Source organism: Phalacrocorax aristotelis, chromosome 7 (assembly GCF_949628215.1).
Source record: "Phalacrocorax aristotelis chromosome 7, bGulAri2.1, whole genome shotgun sequence".
NCBI lineage: Eukaryota > Metazoa > Chordata > Aves > Suliformes > Phalacrocoracidae > Phalacrocorax > Phalacrocorax aristotelis.
The window spans coordinates 1,787,067-1,810,527 of record NC_134282.1 but is presented as its reverse complement, the minus strand read 5'-3'; the positions used below and the strand labels follow the sequence as shown (position 1 = coordinate 1,810,527).

Below are 23,461 nucleotides of genomic sequence, written 5' to 3'. Positions count from 1 at the left end.
CCTTTGGTCACAGGGACAGTTACCTGCGTAACGGCTTATTGTTCAAGGCGCAGGCCCAGCCCTGCCCTGCTGTGGGTGCCGGGCATGGGGAAGCCCCAGCTCCGCTGTACAGCTCTAATAACAGCCACCACTGACAGGGTCTGGTTAAAAGCACTTGTTTATTGGTTACAATATCAACTCATGGCAACATTTTTCACTGAGCCACTGTACAAATACAAAGAAAAAAGATCCATCGTGGAAAAAAAAAAAGCTATAAACAGAGTTCATAGCGAGTGATTTTTTTTTTCACAGGGAAGTCTTTTTACAACAGCACTGTTAAAGAACAAATGGCACAAGTCCCTGGTTTTTTTTTAGTAGCTTAAATAAAAGCTTTAAGACTGTTTCTGAATACATACACAATCCAAAGGCAGTGCAGAATCACTTCATCATTGGTAACATTACCAAAGTTTTCCAAAGTAGTCAGCAACAATTTAAAAAAAAAAAAAAAAAGCAGCCCCCCCCCCCCCCCCAAAACCCCAAGGAAACGTAGCCGGTGAGAAATGCTGGAAACCGACGGCAACTCAAAATCAAGCATGTTCAGAAGCATTTTGTTGTGGACTCCTTTGGATGTAATACGTACTACAAGTGTTCAGATGCTTTTATTTTAAAAAAAGGAGAAAAAAACCCCACCAATAGAGCACCATTGTGTAAGTAAAACAAAGGCTTGAAATACCTAAGACTATTCCATCGAAGTCCATATTAGTTAAAACCGAAACATACTGTGTGGTATAAGAATGTCAGGCACATGTAATCGGTTATCAGTTATATCGATTAGTAACACTGTCACACATTTACCATAACAACACCGCATTAACATTCTGCATGTATTTTACATAACCAGCAATTGGATAAAAAGGCTTGTGGTGCCTCTGAAGGGTAGGAAGTAGTTTCCCAGCATGCATGCCAGAGGACTGTATACAAAGTGCACCATCAACCCATGCTTAAGTACTTTTACAGGAAATGCTATCTCAAAACTCAGTCATTCTGCTACACAACCATTTATACCAACGAGCTGAAGTAGCCAATAACTCTCACCAACATCTGAAAGCACAGCACTAAACCTAGCGAGGCGACGGCCTCCTCGGCCAGGAGGGACCAAGCACTCTTGGAATGTTTTCACAAGGGTTTCGTTCCACCTCACGGTAACAGGGACTCCGTTGTGGGACAAGCGGTTACACAAACTGAAGAGTTAACTAGTGCCAACCCATGCATTACAGTGCGCACACGCGGCCGGGCTGGTGCAGCTGCCCAGCTTTGCCCAGCCAAGGTCAGGCCCTCTCCTTCGGCGGGGGAAAAGGCTATTGAAGCCACGGGCCGTTTCCCACGGTAGCTACTGCGGTCACTACGCTGACACAGCGCTCTGCCGGCCGCTGCGCCCTGCCTGCAGTTGAGCGAGGCAGCGGCAGAAAGAGGGTCTGGCAGCGGATGGGCAGCGGCCCGCGTTCCCGGGAGCGAGCGTACACCAGCAAGCTGCCACGCAGAGGCGTTTTTTTTTTTGTGGTTTCCAGACTGTCGGCCACGCGCTCTGCCAACAAAAGGGTTGTCTGCACCTACGCGGGAACAAGCCCAAGCCAGCGCCCGCCTGAGCTGTGGTCCCTGTTGCAAAGGCAAAGCCACCTTAGCAGATGCTGACAAAAACACACACAAACCCAACACACTACCTGGATAAAATTATTCTCGTTACACAGGGCACAACACTTCCACCTCCGGAGCCCCAATCAAGCAGCTGACTTTTGAGAGGGGAGGCTGGGAAAGAGTTACTCGCCACCGCTTTGGCACCATGTTCTTAGTCACTCCTTTTCCGTGATGAAAGAAGTTCAGCTAAGGATGGAGTTTGGCAACAAACTTTTAAAGACAGGTAAGCTGCCCCCGCAAGCGCTGTGACCGCTGCGGTGTAGTAGGGGAGTGACACACCACACGTGCGCCTACACCAACCCCCCCAGGCATGCCCCATTTTCTTTGAGAAAGCTGGGAATAAAACCTTTTAAGCAAAACCTATGAAGGGTCATTTTATTGCCTTCCCCATTTTTTTTGCGCTTTTACCGTTAAAACTGCATCCCCTCCAGTAAGGGCATCGCTCTTGGAAGGCCTCTGACAACTGTTTGGGGAAGGAAGTGCCACAGCCTGTGCTAGTTCAGTATCTGGCCTGACACAATAACATGCCTTACATTAAATCTGTAGGCTTTGGATTTTATTTTTTTAAAAACTATTTCCAGGGCAGTAACTGAACAGCAAACACCACCGTGGCAGATCTAAAGGTCCCAAGAAGCTTCCCCGGGATGCTCAGGCTTCTCCCAGGCTTCCTCGTGCTCCAACAAAAGGAGCTGCCGCAAGACCTGCGGCCCCGGAGCACGGGCAGGTATTTCTGTGATGCTTTTGGAAACCTCATCAGCACATCGCTGGCGTTCCTTTATTTATTTCAAAAGCAGCTGAATCCAACAGACAATTGCCCATCAACGATGACAGTGAAATTATTCCCAGTAATGCCTGTACGAGAGCCGTTACCGCCTTCACAGTCCACCCGGGCTTTTAAGAAAAATTATACACGTTTGTAAAATTCTTTTTGGGGTTTCACAAGTAGAAACTAGTTTTAATACCAGATTGTAAAAATGGCACCTGTCTTCGCAAAGGCGTTGACTAGGAAATTGGTTCAAAACACGCTTCTATGGAAAAAGCGTTTTTAGAAAAAGAATATTTTCTTAAAATCCCTTAGTAACACATTTCCAGAATGATTCACTCAAGGCAGCTGGGAGTTCACAAAAAAAAAATAAATAAGTGCACCACTAAAAAAATAAACCAACCAGGAAGCCTGCAAGATCCCAAAGAGCTGCTCCCCTCAGAGTGACAAGAATTCCGTTATAGCTCCGTTAATGCAGAGGGATCATAAAGCAAAGCGCTGAGGAATTCCCGCGACATGCAATACAGGGTGACTTTGGTCCTACGCCACGGCCTGCCGGCAGCAGGCGTGCGCTGCTCCAGCGCAGGGCGCACCTTTTTCTAACGGTGGATCTCCTGTGAAATGGGAACGGCCAATCTCCTGGTACGTTTATTGGCACCTTCACCATCACAGACACGGCAAGTTTACAGGCACAGTCCGGAAGTACTGAAATTTAGGATTACGAATGTCAGAAAACCTGACAAATCGTCATCTCGGGCACAGATCTGGCCTGGCATATCGCCAGGTAGCGGGCACTTCTATCTGCTGCCTGACCCAGGCTCCCCGTAACGGCAGACGAGGGCAGATTAACATGATCTTCCAACCTGGTGATTTAAAATTCGCGTTATCTTTGAAATAAGTCACTTAAGAGAAGCCAACAGACTTCATTCCACTTTCCACAAAGGCCACAGATGTTCAGATTCCCAAGAGAACATCCACTGTGAGTGCAGGCACGCTGCCAGGCACCAGAGAGTTAAGCAGTCTTCCCCGGTAGTTTCAAATGGGCATCAGTCACTTGATTTCTCCTATATCTACACTCAACTGTACTTGATCAGAACCTATCGTTTATAAGCAACTGACATCAAAATCAGAATGAAATCAGGAAGAGGAGAGGAAATGGCTATTTACAGTGTTAGAGGGGCAGAACAGGTAGCATCTAAATAAGCCCCCACGGCGCAGACCTCTGCGGCCACAGGAGAAGCAGCAAGTTGCTAGGTTTATAGTATGAAGTTTCGAAGGGCCACACAGGTAAGGAAGGTTATTTGGTTCACCCTAAGTTACACAATTCCTTGTAAAATTCACACTGCACATAACTGACAACAAGTGCTTTCGGCTGTGGTATGCTTTGGCAGCCCCCTAATTTGGAGGGGGATTACAGGAGATTAACTGCACGTTGAAATCTAAGAATCTAAGCAAAGTCCTCCTGAACGCCTCAGTTTATCGGGGTGATTGAGCAAGCTTTGCGAATACGCTGCTTTCTGCGCACTGAGCATCATGCCAAATCATTCTGTTAGAGCAAATCAGCTGGAGTTTGTGATGGGCCAAAACTACCTCATTTAGAGCTGAATTGTCAAAAGGAAAAGCACTGGGCCACTTAACGAGAGCAATGCAGGTCACTTGGCTTCCGCACCCAAGGACTGCGTGGAATAGCTGATGCGAAAAGCTGCAGGAAGGAGGCTAATACTTCTGGAACCGGATTTTTTTTTTTTTAATTTTATTTTTTAATTGTTTTTGCTGTTGTTGCAAGTCTGCCTGGTGTTAACTCCTTGGTGTTTGGAGGCCGTGACTGCCAATGGATGAACCAGGAACCACTGGCTTGAAGGAAGAACCCCCACAATTAAAAATAGGCAAGCACGTCAAGAAATGAGTGAATAAGGCGGTAGGTATTAACTGGGAGTCTCCAGGGCCTTTAAAAATAAATTCAAATGCCTTCTATTATAAAAACACATACATACCATTGGCTTCGCTTTATCTACAGTAAATTCACAAAAACATTTAGAACAGCAATCTAGTTCGTCCACTACAAAACTCAGAAGTGACATCTCGGGTTAAAAGCAAAGCTATAAATGTAGTTCCTTAAAAAATGCGAACGTACTTCTTTACATACAGACAAATGTTACATGATCGGCTGCTATAATGTGAATATTCTGTTATGTACAAAAAAAGGTACAGGATTAGCAGACTGAGCACAAGCAAAAACCCTTCAAGGACGATCTAACCAAACCACCAAAAACAAAAAGACTGGCTCTTAGTTTGTCGGTCACCATGATTATGTGTGCTGGCCCCTTTTAAAAAGTCAGTGATTTCTTCCCCCCTCCCCTATTTCTTCACTTGATTTTTTTTCTAGTTTACAGAAAGCCGTTTTGTGTAATAATCAGTGAATAGAAAAACTTCACCTGCAAATACAAGGTAGAAATGTTATTTCACAGCTATAGGCTGCAGCATTGATCTCTCCAGATCTCAAATGGAGAATGTACATGTTTGGCTCCCAGTTAATTCCAGATTCTGAGAAAACTGTCCCAAGACCCTGTAGCTACAGCCATGCCGTCATCAGTAACACCTAAACAGCTGACACGGTTGTCATGGCCAGCAAGGACACCTGGAAAAGAAGAAGCAACGCAAGTTAATGTTCAGGGGATGCCCAAGACTTCAGCTGTTACTCTGCTCCCCCAGGTAAGTCTTCAAATATGCTACAAAAGATGCAACACAAGACCTAGTCATCCTTTCTGTCTTTACCCTGAAGAGCTACATACATCACAACAGCCGTATCGAGAAACTCAACAATGAAGTTTTTAAGAGTACGTACAGGCAGTATCGCCTCCACTTTTCTCTCTGCCCCTACGACTTCTCCTTCCCTCTGCCCCAAAGACCTCCTCGTCCCTAATCAGACGCTCTACTGTTTTTTCCCTTTCTTCAGCAATGCTGTCCATAATTTCGGCCATCAAGTACTTCCGAAAATCATACATGATGTCTTCTGACAGTGCCCTGGATACAGGATCTACCTCGAGTTTCCCATTTTTTGCAGACCCTAAGGATGAGAAATCCCCTGGGTATCGTGCCAGGCCATTGAGAAGCAGCACTGTACCCTGCTCTTCCTGCTGTTTTCACTTTCCTTCCACCCACTCTGGCACTCGCCTGCTCTCCCCAAGGCACCACATCCAGGTCTGTCAGAACTCGGCCTCTCCATGTCCCTTGAGCAAAAGGATGTATTTTCAGTCTGAACAGCAAAATGAAGGTTCAGAACTGAGCCAGGCCCCAGCATTTAAGTGACTGCATGAAGTGAGAAAGACGCAGCTGTGCTATAAACACGCTGTCTATCCCGACAGCGGTGACTAAGTCAAGGACTAAAAGCGTCCCCTTCCCCTCTCCCAACAGCAGGAAATTACGGCCCCCAAAGCAAAGAGACTGCTGTAACATACTGCTACTTGAATTACTTCCTCTGATGGGTGCAAAAGTCAATGCAAATGTGTAAGTTTGTATTATTTTGTTTCACAGACTTCAGTGAAATAATTTTTCTGTAGCCATAATGTGATTTTGGAGGCTGTTCCTTAGCCTCAAGAGCCGGTATCTTCCAGCACGCAGATATATAATGACCAATACCCAATACCCTTCTCCTGCTAAGGGAATGGAACCCTTCGGCTCGTGGCAGCTACGCATACTCACCTGCCCTCTCCCCTTTCAGAGTATCCCACACGTTGCAGTTGAAGTCGTCATAACCTGCTAGCAAGAGGCGACCGCTTTTTGAGAAGGCTACAGAGGTGATTCCGCAGATGATGTTGTCGTGCGAGTACATCATTAACTCCTGATCTGCACGCAGGTCAAAGAGGCGGCAAGTGGCGTCGTCGGATCCAGTGGCGAATGCGTGTCCGTTAGGGAAGAACTGAAAGTTTTAATTAAGAGACAGGAGTTTGACACCAGAAAAATACATCGTTCACGCATTATTTCAAAAACCTCACAGGACTGCTTTGCCAGGGTGACCAGACAGAGGCGGGGTGATTTATTTGAAAAAAAAAAAAATCTGCATGTTACAAAACATGTCTATACACAGTCACACAACACAACACCTCTAGGATAGCACTGGTAACGCCCGAACGACTGGAATTTCACCCAGACCGTTCCTGCATGTGGTGTAACAGGAGCCAAAGGGGATGCAACCAACTCCTACAAAATGAAGCACAATGCAGTTGCGTGCGTCCTGGCCGCGGGCCAGGCAGGCCTGGGGGAGGTGGGACGCAGTGTTCCGTCTTGAGCTGGTCAGCCAGGTTGGCTCAGCCAAGAGGGAAGGCTGCAAGCAAGCATTTCCATGTCCAAAAAGAATCTCCTCCAAATCAAGAGTCATTCTTAAGGCAGCCATATTGATTGAGAAGGGAATGAAAAGGGCCCCACACATCTCAGGATTCAGGTCTAAGTATAGGAACTGCATTTTTCTACTGGTCATGCTTTCGGTATTTTCTCAGCCCTCACAATTTTTCATGTTTATCAAAACCAGATGCAGCTTAGACTTAGATTTCACTCCCTATTTATCAGAACTCGTATCTTGTAGATCAGAACATAGTGTTGCTATGACAGAGAGGAAACATAATCCAGTTTATAAATATTACAAAATTATTCCAGGGATGAATATTCAACGTAAGTACCGATTTTAACTTTGCCTTCCAGAATATTTCGCTGAAAGCTCCTTTTCAACAGAAAATATCAAGTACACTTTCACTCAACAACAACAAAAAAAAAAACTTTAAGATGAGGATGCTTGGCTATTTTGCTCCCTCTCAGTATATGGCATTTATCTACAATTTTCAGGTTTTAAACACATTGCCACACTGCAAAAAGCTTCCCTCCTCCATTCTTTGCTTCTTAAAAAAAAGAGAGGTCTCAACTACTGAACAAAAACATAGCTGAAACTATTTCGAGAACACTTCAATGCATCATAGAAAATGGTAATAATAATTCAGTTATGAACTAGATCGCAAGTTACTAGACAACCTTCTTCATTATATACAATTTAACAGCCTCTACACTAACAAAATAATTGATTTTAAATCAAGGTAACCCAGCAGACTGAGCTGAATTCATGCAACAATAGCTTTTATCCTCCCCCTTTCCTCCCATGTGGAAATACAAATGATCACCTACACAAACTGCGTTAATGTCCGACACGTGCCCTGTGAACGACTGCCTGCACATTCCATCTCGAATATCCCAAAGCTTCGAGGAGGCATCGCAGGCACCCGAAACAAAAGTCCTCATATCCGGACTCAGGGAGAGACTCATCACGTCGCCAGTATGCCCAGTGAATGTGGTGGTCTGTTGACCAGTTTCAATATCCCACAAAGCGCTGCAGATAAAGCAACAGCATTAACAGAACGTATGTGGTTATTTGTGCGTTTTATATACAAATTAAGGTGCTGGAGAGAAAAAGAAAAGGGGCGGGGGGAGGCCAACAGAGCTCAAAAACTCACCAAGTGGTGTCTCCTGAGCTAGTGACAATTTGGTTGTCATCTAGAAAGCGACAACAGGACAAGTATCCTAAAAACAAAAGAGTTATGTTAGTTTCAGACCCGGGAGTAATAACTGAAGTTTAAAATCCAAGAGCAGCAATTAAAGTTCTCCCACAGCTAGTCTGTAACCCGACAAACTCTCTCCCGGTCCACAATACACCTCAAGGCGAGATTGTTTCATTCGGTGCAATAGAAGCCCCAGAGCCGAAGCACAAACACGGCTGACCTGTATGCCCTGGCAGCTCCCGGCTCACTCTCACGTTGCCCTCTCTGGTTTTTAAGTTGTATATGGAACAGATGTTGTCCAGTCCACCACAGGCAACGTAGTTTCCAGACGGCGCGTACGCGCAAGTCATCACCCAGGAGGATCTCAAGGGAATGGCGTGCATCTTTGGAAAGACAAGAGCTCATGAGTGCTACAACCCGCGTTAGCTTTCGTTTTTCACTGAGGTCATTCATACCAGTTAATGAATTAGAGCAGGTTAAACACACCAAGTAGACTCTGTATCACGTCAGTATTTTGATTGTACAACACATTACAACCCCTTTCATGTTTATACCTACACACATACTAGGATGAGAAATACCAGTAGTCTCCAGGGTAGACAGACAGAACCTCAGCACAACATTCTTTAATAGCAAAGCTATCTAAATGTAAACATTTACAGCATTTGTTTATTCTACTTCAACTTCTTTGTCCAGTTCTTCTATACCTCTGAACTAGATGGTTGCACCCAGGGAGAACGGGCAGCTCACAGCAGCAGCTCACCACTCCACACCGCACCTAAGCTTTTCTTTTTTTCTCCTCCCTTCTCTGCCCTCAAAAGCAAAGCACTCTGGTAAATTCCGAGGCTGTGTTATTTTTACAATTTAAAACCAAATGAGTTTCAGAAGCAACACCACACAGGCAGAGAGCAACAGCTACAAGCAAATTAGAGTGAAAATGTTAAGTATTATCTAGAACTACAGCTTCTGAGACACAACCTACAGCATATCACTGGATCACTAGTGATCAGCTCGTCAAGAAAGGAAAAAAAAAAGTCCAAATTAGAAAAAGACTGCTTCTTTTCATTTTTGCCTTGCAACCACAGCAAAAATAGACCCAAGCCCCCACAAACACACAAATTATTGATATGGATTATAAACAACTCTACCTTATTTGTTGTATAACTATCCCAAATAATTAATTTTCCATCTTGAGAAGCACTGACTAGTAACCTAAATATAAACACGAAATAAAATATGTTAATATAAAACAAACAAGCAAAAAAAATCTCAATACAGACATACATCATGCATGATTACCAAATGATTCAGCATTTCATAATTTATTTCTTTCTGCTCTTTTATTTTTTTTTTTTGAGAGGTGGGGGGGCTGGGCATTTGTTGGGAAAAAAATCAGCAAAGATCTATGTATTACCAAAGAATCACATGTCCACAGGGGCTCGTGATTAACAACGGACAAAACCAAACTTACCAAAAACACATTTTATGAACGCTCTCCACAACTGATTTTATTTTTCACATACTAATATTTTAACTATAAAGCCACACAAAAATAAACAAGACATTCAGGGGAAAATAAATCTTATTTTGAGAGCAGATTCTATATGAATTTTCTTCTGGACTATGTGACAGAAAGAGGAGACCATGAGGCGCTGTTAACGTCTGACCGCCAGCTGCTCTGAAGGCAGCATAACAAACTCCTTCCTAGAAGCTAAGTAACTTCTCCCACTATGAACAAAAGGATCTTTTTGGCAAGGAAATAAAATTTGTCCATAAAGATTTTATATCTCTGTTATCACAGAAGTTACAGAATTATTTAACGTATTGGAAAATACAATATCCATCATTCCAAAAATACGCCTCACCACATACCCTCCTCTCCTTAAACAGACTCCAGGAACTTAGTTAAAACTACAAGAAGGAAAAGGGAAAATGTCCGTGTTAAGAATCAGTAAAATACCTCTCCTTTCAGTCAAGGCTTCTCTACTACCACTATATGCAACCCTCCCTGGTTTTAAAAAGGCAGACTGTAACTAAAGACAAAAACCCGACCGTGGTCGTGGTCTGTGATCCCCCTGCAGGGGCACCAACACCACACCATATGGCTCCCAAAACCTGGTACCAATTCTAAAGTCGACAATCGGATTCCTAAGCCTTAAACGGCAGCTTCCAGGATCACTCGTACAAACCTTGAGTCAGATCCCCAGTGCATAGCATAGATTTTGGCTAAGTGACCTCTAAGCGTACGCCTTGTTCGCATTTGAATCCGACCCACTGAGTCCAGACTTGTTGTGATCTAAAAATAAATAAAACAAACCCCTGAGATAACGAGGACTATTTTTAATACACAACAAAATACATTGGAACTTCGACAGAAAATAAACTATCCTGGTACGCAACATAAAAAAAAAAGATACTAGTGTGCAACCCAGGATTAGGTCCATGCAACACTGAGGAAAGCAGATGTTACAGGAGATACACTAACACACTTCACAATGGCTATAGCTGAAACTTAAGAACTTTTTAAAAAATAATACTACGTAATGCTTTTCAATTAAAACCAATAGAAGAAAATCCTCCAATATTTACTGCACTGTTACTTTTTAAAGCATGGCAGAACTTCAAATGCAAAACACTTTTGTTTGCAAAATACAGCTAAAAGGCATTTATTTAAGTCTTTCTAAATATACTAAACACAACAAACACATGCTATTTAAAAAGGTAAGCTGGAAGAAGGACCCATTAAAGTGGTGGGGTTGTTTTGTTTTAAATACCTGTATAAATACACAGTACATTTCCAAAGGCTTCTGCCACTTTGTTCTCTCAGTTACCAAAACAGGAACATGTTAACAGTCTTAAATTGGAAGGATTTTTATCTTCTTTTATATATATATATATACACACACACACACACCAAGTAGCAGCCTATACACAGAATCAAGAACATACCTGAGCAAGAGTTGTGTCACTACATGCTTTCCTTGCATCCTGAAACAGAAGAATGGAACAATTTGAATCTAAAAGGGAAAACTGAGCACCAAGAACAAGCGTCTAAAGGAAAAATATCTCTTAAGCTGGGCTTCACCACACTCAAAAAGCCACAAGCAAACAACAACTTACATGCCACTATGCCTTCTATCACCCTAATATGTTTTATTGTCCAAGGAATCTAAAGCACTGGCACACAAGCTGAGGGGTAGTGGAGGAAGAGGGACTTAAGAAGGGCCGCGCCCCAGCAACCTTTGAGTCTCCCTTTTACAGGATACGTGATTCAAAGGCATCTGGAGCCATCCTGAAGTCCCAGCGCCTACCCTCTTCCCTGTATTCCTTCCCTGGTGGGGACGCGCTTGCTCACGGGGTGCTGAGCACCAAAGGAAGAACTCATCCAGCTGAAAAAGCAACCACATGTTATGTACAATTAGCAAGCTTTGTGCTACATGAGGCTTTTGCATTAACCCCTTTGCCATCGCCAGAGTGACGATGCTCGTTATGAGAGGCAGGATGAAAATTAACAGGCAGTTCTAGACAGCAGGACAGACAGCAGGCTTACCAAAGGTTTAGCTGCTAATGCGCTTCATACAAAATGAGGGGGAAAAATGGTCAACTAACACCCTCCTTCATTTTGTGGAATGGATGGTGCTCAGGTCTCCGTACAGATACTGCCTTTTTTTCATTATTTCAGACTTTTTGGGCATATGATCAACTTTCTGCACATTATTCAACCCTACCTAGAAAACAAGACTTTATTTCGCTTGTATAGTCCGAGTAACAGATTGGACACCTGACACAGGTGAGCACCACCGAGCCAAGTTTGCAAACCCTGGTTTCAGTTACAATTGCAATTGCACCGCACTCCTGCGGCTCAGGCTCCCATCTTTGAAAAACAAAAATAGGCACGCAGTCAGCAACCACTTCTGAGAAGCATGGTTAAAATAATTGGCTTAAAATTAGACGGGAACTCCATAGCATGAATTAAAGATACACCTATCAACAGCAGTATTGAAGGATCAGCCACAAGACCCTCTCTAATTCCCTGCAATTTCTCCAAATACCTTCCAACTTCTGTAACCAGCGAAGCAGGCATCCCACGGATGACAGAAGGTCTTCTTCGCCACTGATTTGGTGTGTCCCCTGCCCCAAGTAAGCCTTTGATCTGTACACTAATGGCAATGTCCTCTTTGAGAGAAGGAATGGAATCATTTACTCACGCATTTTGGAACCGCATCATCACATTCAGACTAGGATCTTAAAATTTTTCAAGCTCTTGCTTGAGAGTTACTTGACACTGCAACTTTAACAATTTTTCAGTGGATGTTTACTTTGATCACCCTTTATAGCTTTCCTCCCAGAAAGCAAGCCCAAGAGTAGATTAAGTCATCTCAACTTATTTTTAAAATGTCTGAACTGTAGAAATATTTATAAAATGTTGACTTCTGGAATCGGGGGGTTTAACATACCAGAGCAGCAAATCCCCTAGCACTCAGGACTTACTTCATCCACAGAAACAAACACACTAGATTTTAAACAGCTTTAATTATTAAGGTTAGCTGAAATACTTGAAGATGTTCAACATAAAATGATTTTGAACAAAACAAAGCTATTTTTCTTAAAGAAAGAGCTATTAGCAACACCTATGCTTGAGGCTGTAATAGTCGCCATATGATTGGCAAAGCTGCAGGAAAAGCAGTTTCAACAGGCTGTTTTAATTCTCACATTTTAACTGTCTTCTCCACACATGCATCATCGTAACAGAATCATTAGTGTCATAACATAAAAAAGCTCCTCTGTGTAACGGTAGATTCTTCTCAGTTCGTGCAGCAGACAATGCAGAAGTTGAGGAAAATCTATCCACTTGATCAGCATGCATCCCCACAATTTCCTAGCGCACACACTTCAGATTTCATTCCCCCCCCCCCCCAAACTATATGTATTTTTTTAAATATAGTGTCTTATTTGTTCAAAATGTCATTCAATTTAAAATGATCTTTGGAAGTGTTGCATACTTGGCACAGATTATATCCTGAATTTCAGTTCTCAGAGCAAGGACACACATCACATGGGAACTTTATTATAGACAGAACAAGGAATCAACTTTAACCATAAAGCCAGCCTGCTATTTAACAGTTCATTGTTCACTGATGTTTCACACTTCTTGCACTAAAAATTCATGCGGTCTTATTTTATCCCACCAGCATAGTCTGTGTACTGAACAGAGCTACAGCTGTAGTAACTGCATGGCGAGGCGAAGGTACTCCCATCACCTAGATATTGTAAAAACACTGCAGGCTACAAAAAGTCTACTGGGACACTGGCAGCCATGCATCACAGTTTATTCTGCTTTAGGAAGCGGCTAGGTACAGTCTTATCTGGAACTCACTTACAAGCACAAAGCTGATTTTTCGTGATTATATTGTTAAAGAAAACACCAGGCAAAACCCAAGAGCTGCAAGCAACTGAGAGAGCTAACTGCTAGCTATAGATAAAGCATCAAATGCTGTTAGTGACCTCACCTCTTTTTAGGGGTGCATCAAAAATAATTCCTGAAAATTACCAGCCTGCTAGATATTCTACACAAAAAAAAAAACCACCTTATTTTTTTATTTTAGATCCTATATCTATCCTCTTACTGATCCCAGGCAAAACACCCGTTTGGAAAGAAACCTGTGCAGTGATTTAGTAAGCAAGATGAATAGTCACCTATACAAATATGCAACTGAATTATTTGGTCAGAAAGTTTCTTGACTATTAAGTCATCAGGAGCACTTTTAATTGCATATTAATCTGAAGTCAAAATTAATCATAAGGTATCCCACCCTGCAGTCTGATCCAAAGAGGCAAACACTAAATTGCCAATGCTGAGCCACAGTTACTCAGCCACACCTGTATAAATCCAGTTACAGGTTTGGGTGATGGACTTACAAGGAAAATGTTCAATCGACCCTAAAGCCACAAAATGGAGTCCTTATCCAAAGGGCAGTCAGATCTGCATGCTCCAAAAATTAAAAAAGGAAACATTCCCGCAACACCGTGTAGCCCTCTTACTTGCCTGGCATCTCTTGCTTCACAGAGCACAATTTTGCATAAAGCCAGACTGATTGATTACTAAGGCTGAATTAAGGCTGGCTCACCCCAACATAATGTAATGAGAAAGTCTTTACACATCAGGCAGAGGAAGAACGGAAAACTACTTGTACCTTTTACTTGTGCAATGCTGTAATAAAGCTTAAATTTAAGAAAAAGTATTTTAAACTAGAATTTATTTGCATTCCTCTATAGAGCAGCTAGAAGGGTACCCAATGCCACAACACTGCCTGAGACCCGCCTTGTGTTTCACTGGCGTATTAAGTGAAAATGACAGGACACAGAGCTCTCCTTGGATGATACTGAATGAGCAGCCACGAAAGCAACATCTGCCCCCAACACGACTACCAAGACACAAAGCGTGTTCACCACAGGGCTGATGCTAATAACCAGCCTGACGTCCACAGCACTAAGCAGCGGGCCACCACGAAACAACGGCTGCCAGCAGATGCCATGCTAAAAAAGTCGGTGTGCGTGCAACAGTCTAAGAAACCTGTAGCCGTAGCTGATAGCAATGTTTGCAAATAAGGCATTCCTACATAAAATAGATTTATGAATGCTTCATGTTCAGGAAAGGCAATTTTGATGAAGAATAAACAGACTTTGAAGATCCTTATGACATTTTATACTTTTTACTGAAAACTGCATCACAGGCATGTTGCAACAAATTCCTGGTGAACTGACTTTGGGCACAACGGCTCACGCTTGGTTTATCTTCAGTGATTAGTTTCAACCAAAGATGAGCACATATGAGGAGATCTGCATTTTCATAAAAAACAAATTCAGCAGGAAGCAAAGAAATCAGGATTGTAGGAACGACATCCACCCCTGGAAGGTTCTCTCTCCCACTCCACGCTTTGACCTGCATGCTCATCACAGTGGCAGCCCAGTAGTCAATTTTAGCCCAGAAAAAAGCTTTTCTAACACCCTCAATCCCAACTTGTTGTGCCTAGGTTCTAGAGGTTTGCTGCTCCCTTTTTTGAAAAAAATCCAGAATAAAGAATTTGCAGAGACATACACCCCTAGTAAAAAACCACAGCAAACCTCCATAGGAAATAAAACATTTTGTTCAAGAGAGATTGTGAAAGCATTTCATTATATCAATAGCTTATTTTTCTGATTATTAAACAAATATTCTGGAAGTATTTTAAGCTCTGCACAACTTAAACAGGAGCAAGTAATAGATGTGATCTTTAAACTTTATTCCTTTCAAGGAGGAAATTCATCATGAAAAATAAGCAATTAGCAATTCTTACTCTGATCTGATTTCGCAGCTGCTCTGCCTCCTGCCGTAACTGTTCCAGCTCACTCATCTTCAGTCTCTATTTCTCACAACCCACTGGTGAAGAAAACCTGCCAATAAGAGGGAAGAAAAATAAGTTTCAGTATCACTTTCTCCTCTTAAAAAAAACCCAAAAAAACCCCACAAACCTATATATATTTATTCTGCCTGTAGAAAGGCTTCCAAATAGATATTCCCTTTAGGACATTGTCTAATAAACTTGGCAAGACCAAAGTTATTTCAACTTCTGAATTACCACGCAAAGCAGAATTAAATAAAGTATTTTTTGATTATAGAAGCAACTGCCGACAGAACCACCCACTGTACTTTAAAAAACTGTTACTGAATGCATTTGTCGCGCCACTCCTCTCACCCACCCAGAAACCTCCAGCAGGCTTCACCCGAAGATGGCAACAGAGAGCAAAGACAGTGCTACGATACAACCAACTTTTGCACGTAACATCCAAGGTGGGGTTTTAATTAAAGATGAAAATTTTGAATCATAGTCTACAGCTGAAATAGCAGGTTTTCTACAATTTTTTCCCCCGAATTTTCCTTGGGCAAGGCACAAATACATTTTCATTTCAAAAGCACCCACACAGTGAGAAGGGATAGTAAAGACCGAACCACCCCTAGAAGCATCCTCATGCCGGTACAGCCCACAGCAGCCAAGCAGTTCTCACCTAAACAAGGACTCAAAGCAACCTTAATAAAAAGGTTCAGTAAACAGTAAGACCACATGCAAGCACACTTTCAAGTTAGTAATGTTTTTCAATCAGGTTTGGCACCCGATTTTTCCAGTGAGTTGAACTGTTTCCTCAGATCACTTTTCTTCTTTATCCCCAGTACAGCAGTGCAGCCAAACACCACTACAGAGACCTCTTAAGTCTATTCACATACATGGAGACTTCAATATCCTCGCTGTGACAGTAAAATAAGCTAGTAGCTCGCTCTGGAACAAGCCAGGCGCTTGTATTTTTTTCATGATAGAAAAAGCACACCAGAAAGGTGGCGGTGGTGGTCCCACTACATTACCTAAAAAGCCCAAAACATTTCTAGCTTATAGGAGAAGAAAGATGAAAGTCAGACTACTACTCACAAAATGAAAATTGAATGAGGAAGGAAAAGTAGTGGGGAGAAAAACCTATTCAAAACGTTATTCTGAGCTTTTTATTTAAGGATGAGAGGCAATACAGTGTTGTCCCCCCAGTCTAGTGCACTGAAAAATGCAAAAAAAAAACCCAAAACACAACCAACCAAACTGGGAAGAAAGGCCACAGTGTGTCTGGTAAGTTGTATACCCCTAGGGAAGACCCTTTATTTGGTCTAGCTGCTGGTTCTTTGTAGCTCAACAGTGATGTGCTCTAAAAGACAGACTTGGGAAGTCTTTTCCCCATCTATAAAACACGACACTTCATAGATATAAAGCATGAAAGGTTTTGGTTCAAAGTAAGTTACTAATAAGATAATCACCCTTGGACTAACAGCTTACACAAGTGTTTGAGAGCTACAAAACTCCACACTACTCGAGAAGGAAAGTGGATCTTTATTAATTATCCGTCTACTCTTTTTTTTTCTTTCAACCTGACCCACCATGCTTTCCACAGGTATCACGGCATAGTCCATTTCAGAACAAACCCACAAAAATACACAAATTGGATCCTCTCCACATCAAAATACACCCTAACCGGTAAGAGCACAGTGGTGACTTACAAAGTCTAGCTAATATTTTCAGCTATACATAAGCGAACAGTGAAGTTCACACCTTTCCCTTCCTTAAGACTATCCTCTGTTCAACTACAAAGACATAATCCAAATGTGAATATTCCAAGAGTCTACTTCATTCACCATCATCTTCCTACTTCAGAAGCCCAGACTATTTAGTATTGCTTAACACACAGTAGGCATAAAATAGAAATCAACACTAACGTCTGATTTCAAAAACCAAGCATTAAAAACTGTAATCACTTTAGCACGCATGCTGATCACATGCCTTGATAGTCTCTGACGGTTCATCACAATTTTAGTATATCTGATTGGAATTCTATACCTCCACGAAATAGAGCCCCACTTTCAGTTCCGACGGTGTCCAATTACCCTTTTTAAAATTTTTTCCCTTTTTTTGTTCTAGAACCTACACAAAGGTAGCACAACAATGGACTCAAACGTCTAAAGCAAGCAAGCCAGCCATGATATCTGCCAATGTTTCAGCAGCCTTGCATGCTATTTTTAACAGAAGATAAAGATTCCTAACATAGAAGTTGATGTATCTCTAATTTTCTGAGAAGGGAAGTCAGCTTCTGTCCTGTGATGTGCCACACACTGCAGTGCTCTGTAAACAGTAACTTCAATACAGAGGATAACTGATCAAGAAAGCGACGTTGCTATTCAGCTGGGAGCATGCATGGCTGGTCGCGGGTGGCTAACATCAGGGCATGGTTAGAACTGATAGGTAAAGCTATGAGCATATTAGAAAATTAGCTGTAGTGTTGCACTGGCACTCAAAGACCATCAACGACCACACTGCGCTTCATCCATAAAGTCATCATTAATCACCTTAATTTCGTTCATATCAGTGCTGTTCATCATTAACGGCATTTCTGTATCAAGCTGCGCCAGCAGTTAAACAGCTGTTAAACTTAACATCTTTAAATTCTGTTATACCTCTACAAGTTCCTGCATGGACCTAATCCAGCTTCAGAAGCCTTCTCACCCACCCATCTTTGTTTAAAAGTCAATTCCTAAGCAAATTAAAGCACAATGGTATTTCATACTGTTTTGAAAGAAATAATATTTTTTGGTTGAAAAGTGCTAGCAGCGATCAGTGTGTTACCAATTTGCAAAGCCATTAGCATTACTGCTCAGCAGAAATGTGTCAGTGGTTCAAGGTCAAGCTATACCTCAATGAACAGAGCGGCTGCCAAGCCAGTACAAAATTTCTAGATTCCTTCTAGAACTGCATTGTTCTAGCTTTATGTATTGAAGTTCCTTTGCAGTACGCAGCAGCTGAACAGCAATCTCTGAGATATTCTTAAGCTTTATATAAACACCAGGATACTCCAGTAAACAAGCTAAGTCCACAGTTTAACCATTAAACTGAAGTGTATCCAACGCCCTCTGTGGTACTGGGTGGCTGCAGCTCCCACCACAACTGCTCGTGTATTCAGATGATCATCCACCATAAAGTATTTAGCAGAACCATTAGCAAGATGCTTCTACTTGGGAATTTTAAGTTTAAGTGCTATTTCGAGATGCCCACAGGGAATTACAGAAATGGAGTGGATAGAGAGGACGCTCTCACAGATGCTTTTCCCGATTCACACTGCAAACAGCATCTCTGAACTCCTGTCAAACTACCACGTGAACACCTTGCTGATGCCAGGCTCACAACAGCAACGCAGCAAGATAAGCACGTGCTTGGAACTTGCGCATGCAGACACATCTGTTCTGATGCTTCTGATGCTACAGTGATACAGTCAAAAGAGAGGAAAAGAGAGGAAGTCATAGTCAGAACATCATTATATGCAGAGACCATTATCCAGACTAGATTTACTTGCTGTAGTGTTGGTTTTAAGTGTATCAGTGAGGTGACCAGTGAAGCACAGCAAGAACAGGACCGAGATGGCTGGCAGCAATGGCAAAGCAGAGGCTGCATCCTATAAACCTGTCCTCAGTGCAGAGAAGCAGGTCATCACCACAACCTTGAAGCGTGCTATTTCCCAGTGCTACCAGTTATCAGATAAAAAGCAACTCAGTTTTTATCAGATTAAATGCTGGGACTGCTTTCGCAGGGCTTACAGGGATTGCCAAGAGCAGAGGTGATCTTTGTACCACAAATTTTTTCCTCATACAACAAATGACTGAAAACCTCAGTGGGTTCAACTCCAACCTGTCCTAGGTTACAAAGGACAAATGGCTGTTCATTTTCCCCTCCAGGAAGATCAAAATAGTACAGCCAGGAAGGAGCACTGCTCCACAGCCTGGAAAATCCTTTGTTCCGAACACAAGCTTCCCCAGAAGCCCAGCTGTATCGTACTCAGCTGTGCACGCAGAGAGGCCATCAGGTCTTGCACCTCTACAGGCAGAGAGTCAGCGTTCCTCCTGCCATCTCAGGCGACTGGAGGTAACGTGATGTCTGCCTCCCTGACTTACTAAAATCTTTAATAAATGTTTAGTCAAAGAAAAAACATTCAGTGTTACCTTAGATGCAGAACACTAGTGGTATCTGCTTTTCAACATTCACAGGTGGAAACCCTGATGAAGAAGCCAGATAAGCTTCTCTTCAAATGCAGTTCATGATGTACTATGAATAATATCATCTGCTCCAGCAAAGAGGCCTTGAGGGGATGAGCAACAGGAAGGGGAAGAACTTTTTAATACCACTGGTAGCCAGGGGGTATACCACTGCAGGACACCCAAGCGATGAGGAAACAGGGTCAAGGACACAAGATGCTTCCCATCGGAAGCAAGAGTACAGAGAGCTTGCTGTGAGCAATAACGATTGTGTAACCAAGGTGGCACATCTTTGCCCTCATAAAAGCAATGTCATTTGTAGGCTGAACTGCACCTCAAGTGCAATTTTTCCTCAGCAGACTTGTACAAGTGAATTAACTGATACCAAAATAAAGTGCCTCCCGAGGCAAAATAATTAACTAAGTCAGATTCCACAGCGTATCTAGCGTCAAGAAAGCCACTGGCAGGCTTGAGCGCTCCACAGATAAATTACCACTTACACTAATCCTGATTCACTAGCAGCATCATTTGCTAAAAGTTTAATTCTTCATTCTACAGGCAGGCAGTGACGTATTACCACAGGTTCTTGCCCCAAAAGTACTTTCTCTGCAACACGTGGACTCATTGTGGCTGGAAAAACACCCTTTTCTCTGCAAAAAATCTCACTCCACATGCACTTGAGGACACACCCTAAGATGACTCACCGAGCCCAGGGCACAGTGGCCAGCAGCAGGGCAGGACACAGCGCCGACACCAGCCGGGATGCAGGGACTTCATCGGATGGGGATCTGCTGACCCTGCGGCACCGACCAGGAGGCCAAGCTGGAAAGCCGGGAAATGGGCTGATACTTGGCAGATTACTCAAGGCAGAATAGTCAGGCATGTAGTGATAGGAACCTTCAGTTCTGCAAAGCAGAGCTATTTCTGTCTCAGAGAAGATTACAGTTTACAAATGAAGATGCTAAGTAATTTGGTTTCTTTTAAAAAAAAGGGCATTTTTACTTGCCTCGGCAAGTTTATCTTTTTCCCATGTAAAATCACTATATAGACAGAAGGGGGAAAAAAATTACTAGAGAGGTGTAAATACGCCCCTCCCCACAACAAAGCATTACTACTCTTGTGGCAGAGATATAGAGATTAAAGGGACTGCAGAAAGAATAATCTGTCTGACTGGATTCTTAAGAGCTACCGACTAAAGAATTACTTAGGCAAGAATTTTATTTTGTATCAGAAAAATCAGTCCTTTGGAATTGAAATAAGTGCTTACCTATGCACATATGAAAAACATATCAGTTTTTCCAACTCATACGCAGGAAGATCTGCCAAGTGACCAACACACAGCAGCAGAAAGGAAGAGAGGAGGTTTCACATAGCTTTCATGTGATCATCCCTACTAGTGATCACACAGGTGGCTAAACATAAGGAATGCTAACTATAGCACTTTACTAATTATAGGAAAAAGACACCAAGAAATACTCCAGATCTCTCTCGAGGGAGCTATATTGGTAACTCACATGCGGTCAGGCTTCAGTCCGCACAGCCCCCCTATGCTGAAGCCGCTTGTGGGAAGTTACCTGCTTGCCTTCTGCTACAGAAGGCTGGCAGCGTATGCAGGCTTTGCTGCTGCAGCAGCGGTGGGCTGGCATTCTGGCTCTGAAGCGGAGCTCCAGCAGCACACACAGACTAATAACTTTATATATTCAGGGTGTGCCAAAGGGGATTTTGATAAAACATTTCCTCATTTAGTGACGCTAATCGAGACTTCAGCAGCTTTGCCCACTCAAAGCCATGAATAGAGAAGAAAAAACATACAGGGGTTTTATTCCATACAGCCTGAAGGGAATGGATTTGAAAGATTCAGGAGCAGTTCAAATTCCGTACACTCTGACACAGTGGACAAAGCCTGGCATAAGTGAAATCTCTGCCTGTACAACAGCCATTTAAAATAAATGCATTAGCGATATACTGTAGTTACATACCTTCATACATAAAAAGTATTTTAGTTGGAATTTTACGTAATATATCTACCATGGTAGAGCTGTCTGAGGACCACACACATACTCAGCTCTCCACTGAGGAAAATTAAATATTTAATGCCTTTTTCTTTTATACTGTATCTTGGCCCTATGTCATCTCTCCTCCGTTTCTCAGAGACCTTACCAGCTATTCAATTTTCCAAGAATTCTTTGTTCTGATTTGTAGCTGTACTGCATCAATAAACAAAGACAACAAAGCAAGGAGCTTTTATATCGATCGACTAATATTTAAATCTGAGCAGAGAGAGGCATAAGTTGAAACTATACTATATAAGGGCTGTAATTGTGCCAGTGTGTACCTTGCTCCTCCTTGTTCTCTCTCCTCCCAAACCTCTTCAGCACACCTCCTTCCCATCTGTATCTTTAACATATACTTTTGAGGGGTACATTAGTTACAGAGCATCTTATGACATTTCAGTAAAGAAAGAATAATTGTTAATTTGAAAAAAAAAAACCCAAACTGGTTACCATTTAGAAAATGAGGTTGGAAATCCTAACTGAATCTTTTCCTTAAGATTTCTGAATTTTCATTTTGTAAGATGGAATTCATTGCCACTGATTTCCAAGCCCGCCAGCACCCGTAAGGGAGAGTCCTCCCATACTGAGGGCCTCCCCAAGAAGAAAACAGGAAGCAGCCTGGGTGTGACCTCGCTCGCTGAGGTCAGCGCTATTGTTGCACTTCTGCACATTTTGGAAGTGTTTTAAAGTGATACGTCTCCATTATAGCTTTGGTACAAAAACAGGAAATAATCAACCAACGCCTCTCGAGAGGAAGGGCATTAGCAGAACTTATTTGAACACCCATTTCTCTAACAGATACCATCCCCGGTTTTAAGGAACTGATGAATGTATGTGCTCAAAATTGCAGGTACAGCTGCAAAGGAAAGGCCGCGAAGAGACCCACGAGCAAACAACAAATCAGTGGGGTATGGGAGTAGCCTTGCCCCTTCATGTGCCAGCATGCCCCATGCAGTTACATCACGAATACAACCCCACCCACAAGCTGTGCGGCAGAAGCAGTTTCAAGCCAACAATATTGCTCCTTCCTTCCTCCGCCAAAACACCTCGTACCCCTGCACATCAGAATGGGCAGAAATATGTGCGGCTGTATACACGCATAGTTACTTGCCTGCGATTTTAGTATAACTTTGAAATACAGCCTACCACGTAAAAATGTTTGCATTTACTGCCATAACTGCTTGGAGGAATTAACAGAAGTCATTTGAGTCAGACAAATATGAGTAGCTGCGTTCACCTTCCGACTTCAGTACTGTAAGCATCAGCTTTTAGCCTTTCTCACTAACGGAGGAAGGCAGAGGAAGTGGCGCCTTGCAGTAGCGCTGCTGGGTTTAGAAGGCAATGCCATTTTACCAGCGCTGCTGACACGGCGCATGCACAGCTGCAAACGAGAGTGCAAACCCATGCGGCGATCAGCTCAAACAGATCATGACGCTGTCTCTGCATTTGATCGCTGGTTTGATTACAGTTTCCATGGAAGACAGACAGACACACAAATACCTACCTTGTTAACAGCAGTCACAAAATAGACAAAGGAAATCACAGCTTGGAGTGAAATAGTTCTTACTAAGTTTACTAGCAAAAACCAGTGACTTCAGGCATTTACCCTTCTTTTTACAGTAAGCTGACAGTTCGCTAGGCCATGTCTAGGAGTGTCTTAAGCTCAGAGATATAGGAGTTTATTTCTAAAACACAACTTCAAGTCTAAGCCACATACATCCATAAAACATGTACAGAAAGCCCCACTCTTCTTTGCCCACACATGCTAGATTCTAGGAAAAAAAAAACCCAAGAAGTTCAGTGTTAAGCACAAGACTGAAAAAAAAAAAGC

The 23,461-nt window shown here is 42.6% G+C and overlaps 1 protein-coding gene across 4 annotated transcripts in view; it reads right to left on the bottom strand.

Moving 5' to 3' along the window:
• Positions 1 to 619: 619 nt before the first annotated feature.
• The window catches only part of GNB4 (G protein subunit beta 4), a 76,209-nt gene continuing 53,367 nt past the window's right edge, over positions 620 to 23,461 (bottom strand). For all 4 annotated transcript variants that reach the window (XM_075098426.1, XM_075098424.1, XM_075098425.1 and 1 more), the window contains 9 exons: positions 15,318 to 15,414; positions 10,930 to 10,968; positions 10,170 to 10,276; positions 9,129 to 9,192; positions 8,201 to 8,363; positions 7,936 to 8,002; positions 7,610 to 7,811; positions 6,140 to 6,356; positions 620 to 5,075 (listed from right to left, as the gene is read on the bottom strand). In XM_075098426.1, the coding sequence (XP_074954527.1) occupies positions 4,969 to 5,075; positions 6,140 to 6,356; positions 7,610 to 7,811; positions 7,936 to 8,002; positions 8,201 to 8,363; positions 9,129 to 9,192; positions 10,170 to 10,276; positions 10,930 to 10,968; positions 15,318 to 15,374 (1,023 nt within the window). In that variant the 5' untranslated portion in view covers positions 15,375 to 15,414 and the 3' untranslated portion in view covers positions 620 to 4,968. The remainder of the gene's footprint in view (positions 5,076 to 6,139; positions 6,357 to 7,609; positions 7,812 to 7,935; positions 8,003 to 8,200; positions 8,364 to 9,128; positions 9,193 to 10,169; positions 10,277 to 10,929; positions 10,969 to 15,317; positions 15,415 to 23,461) is intronic.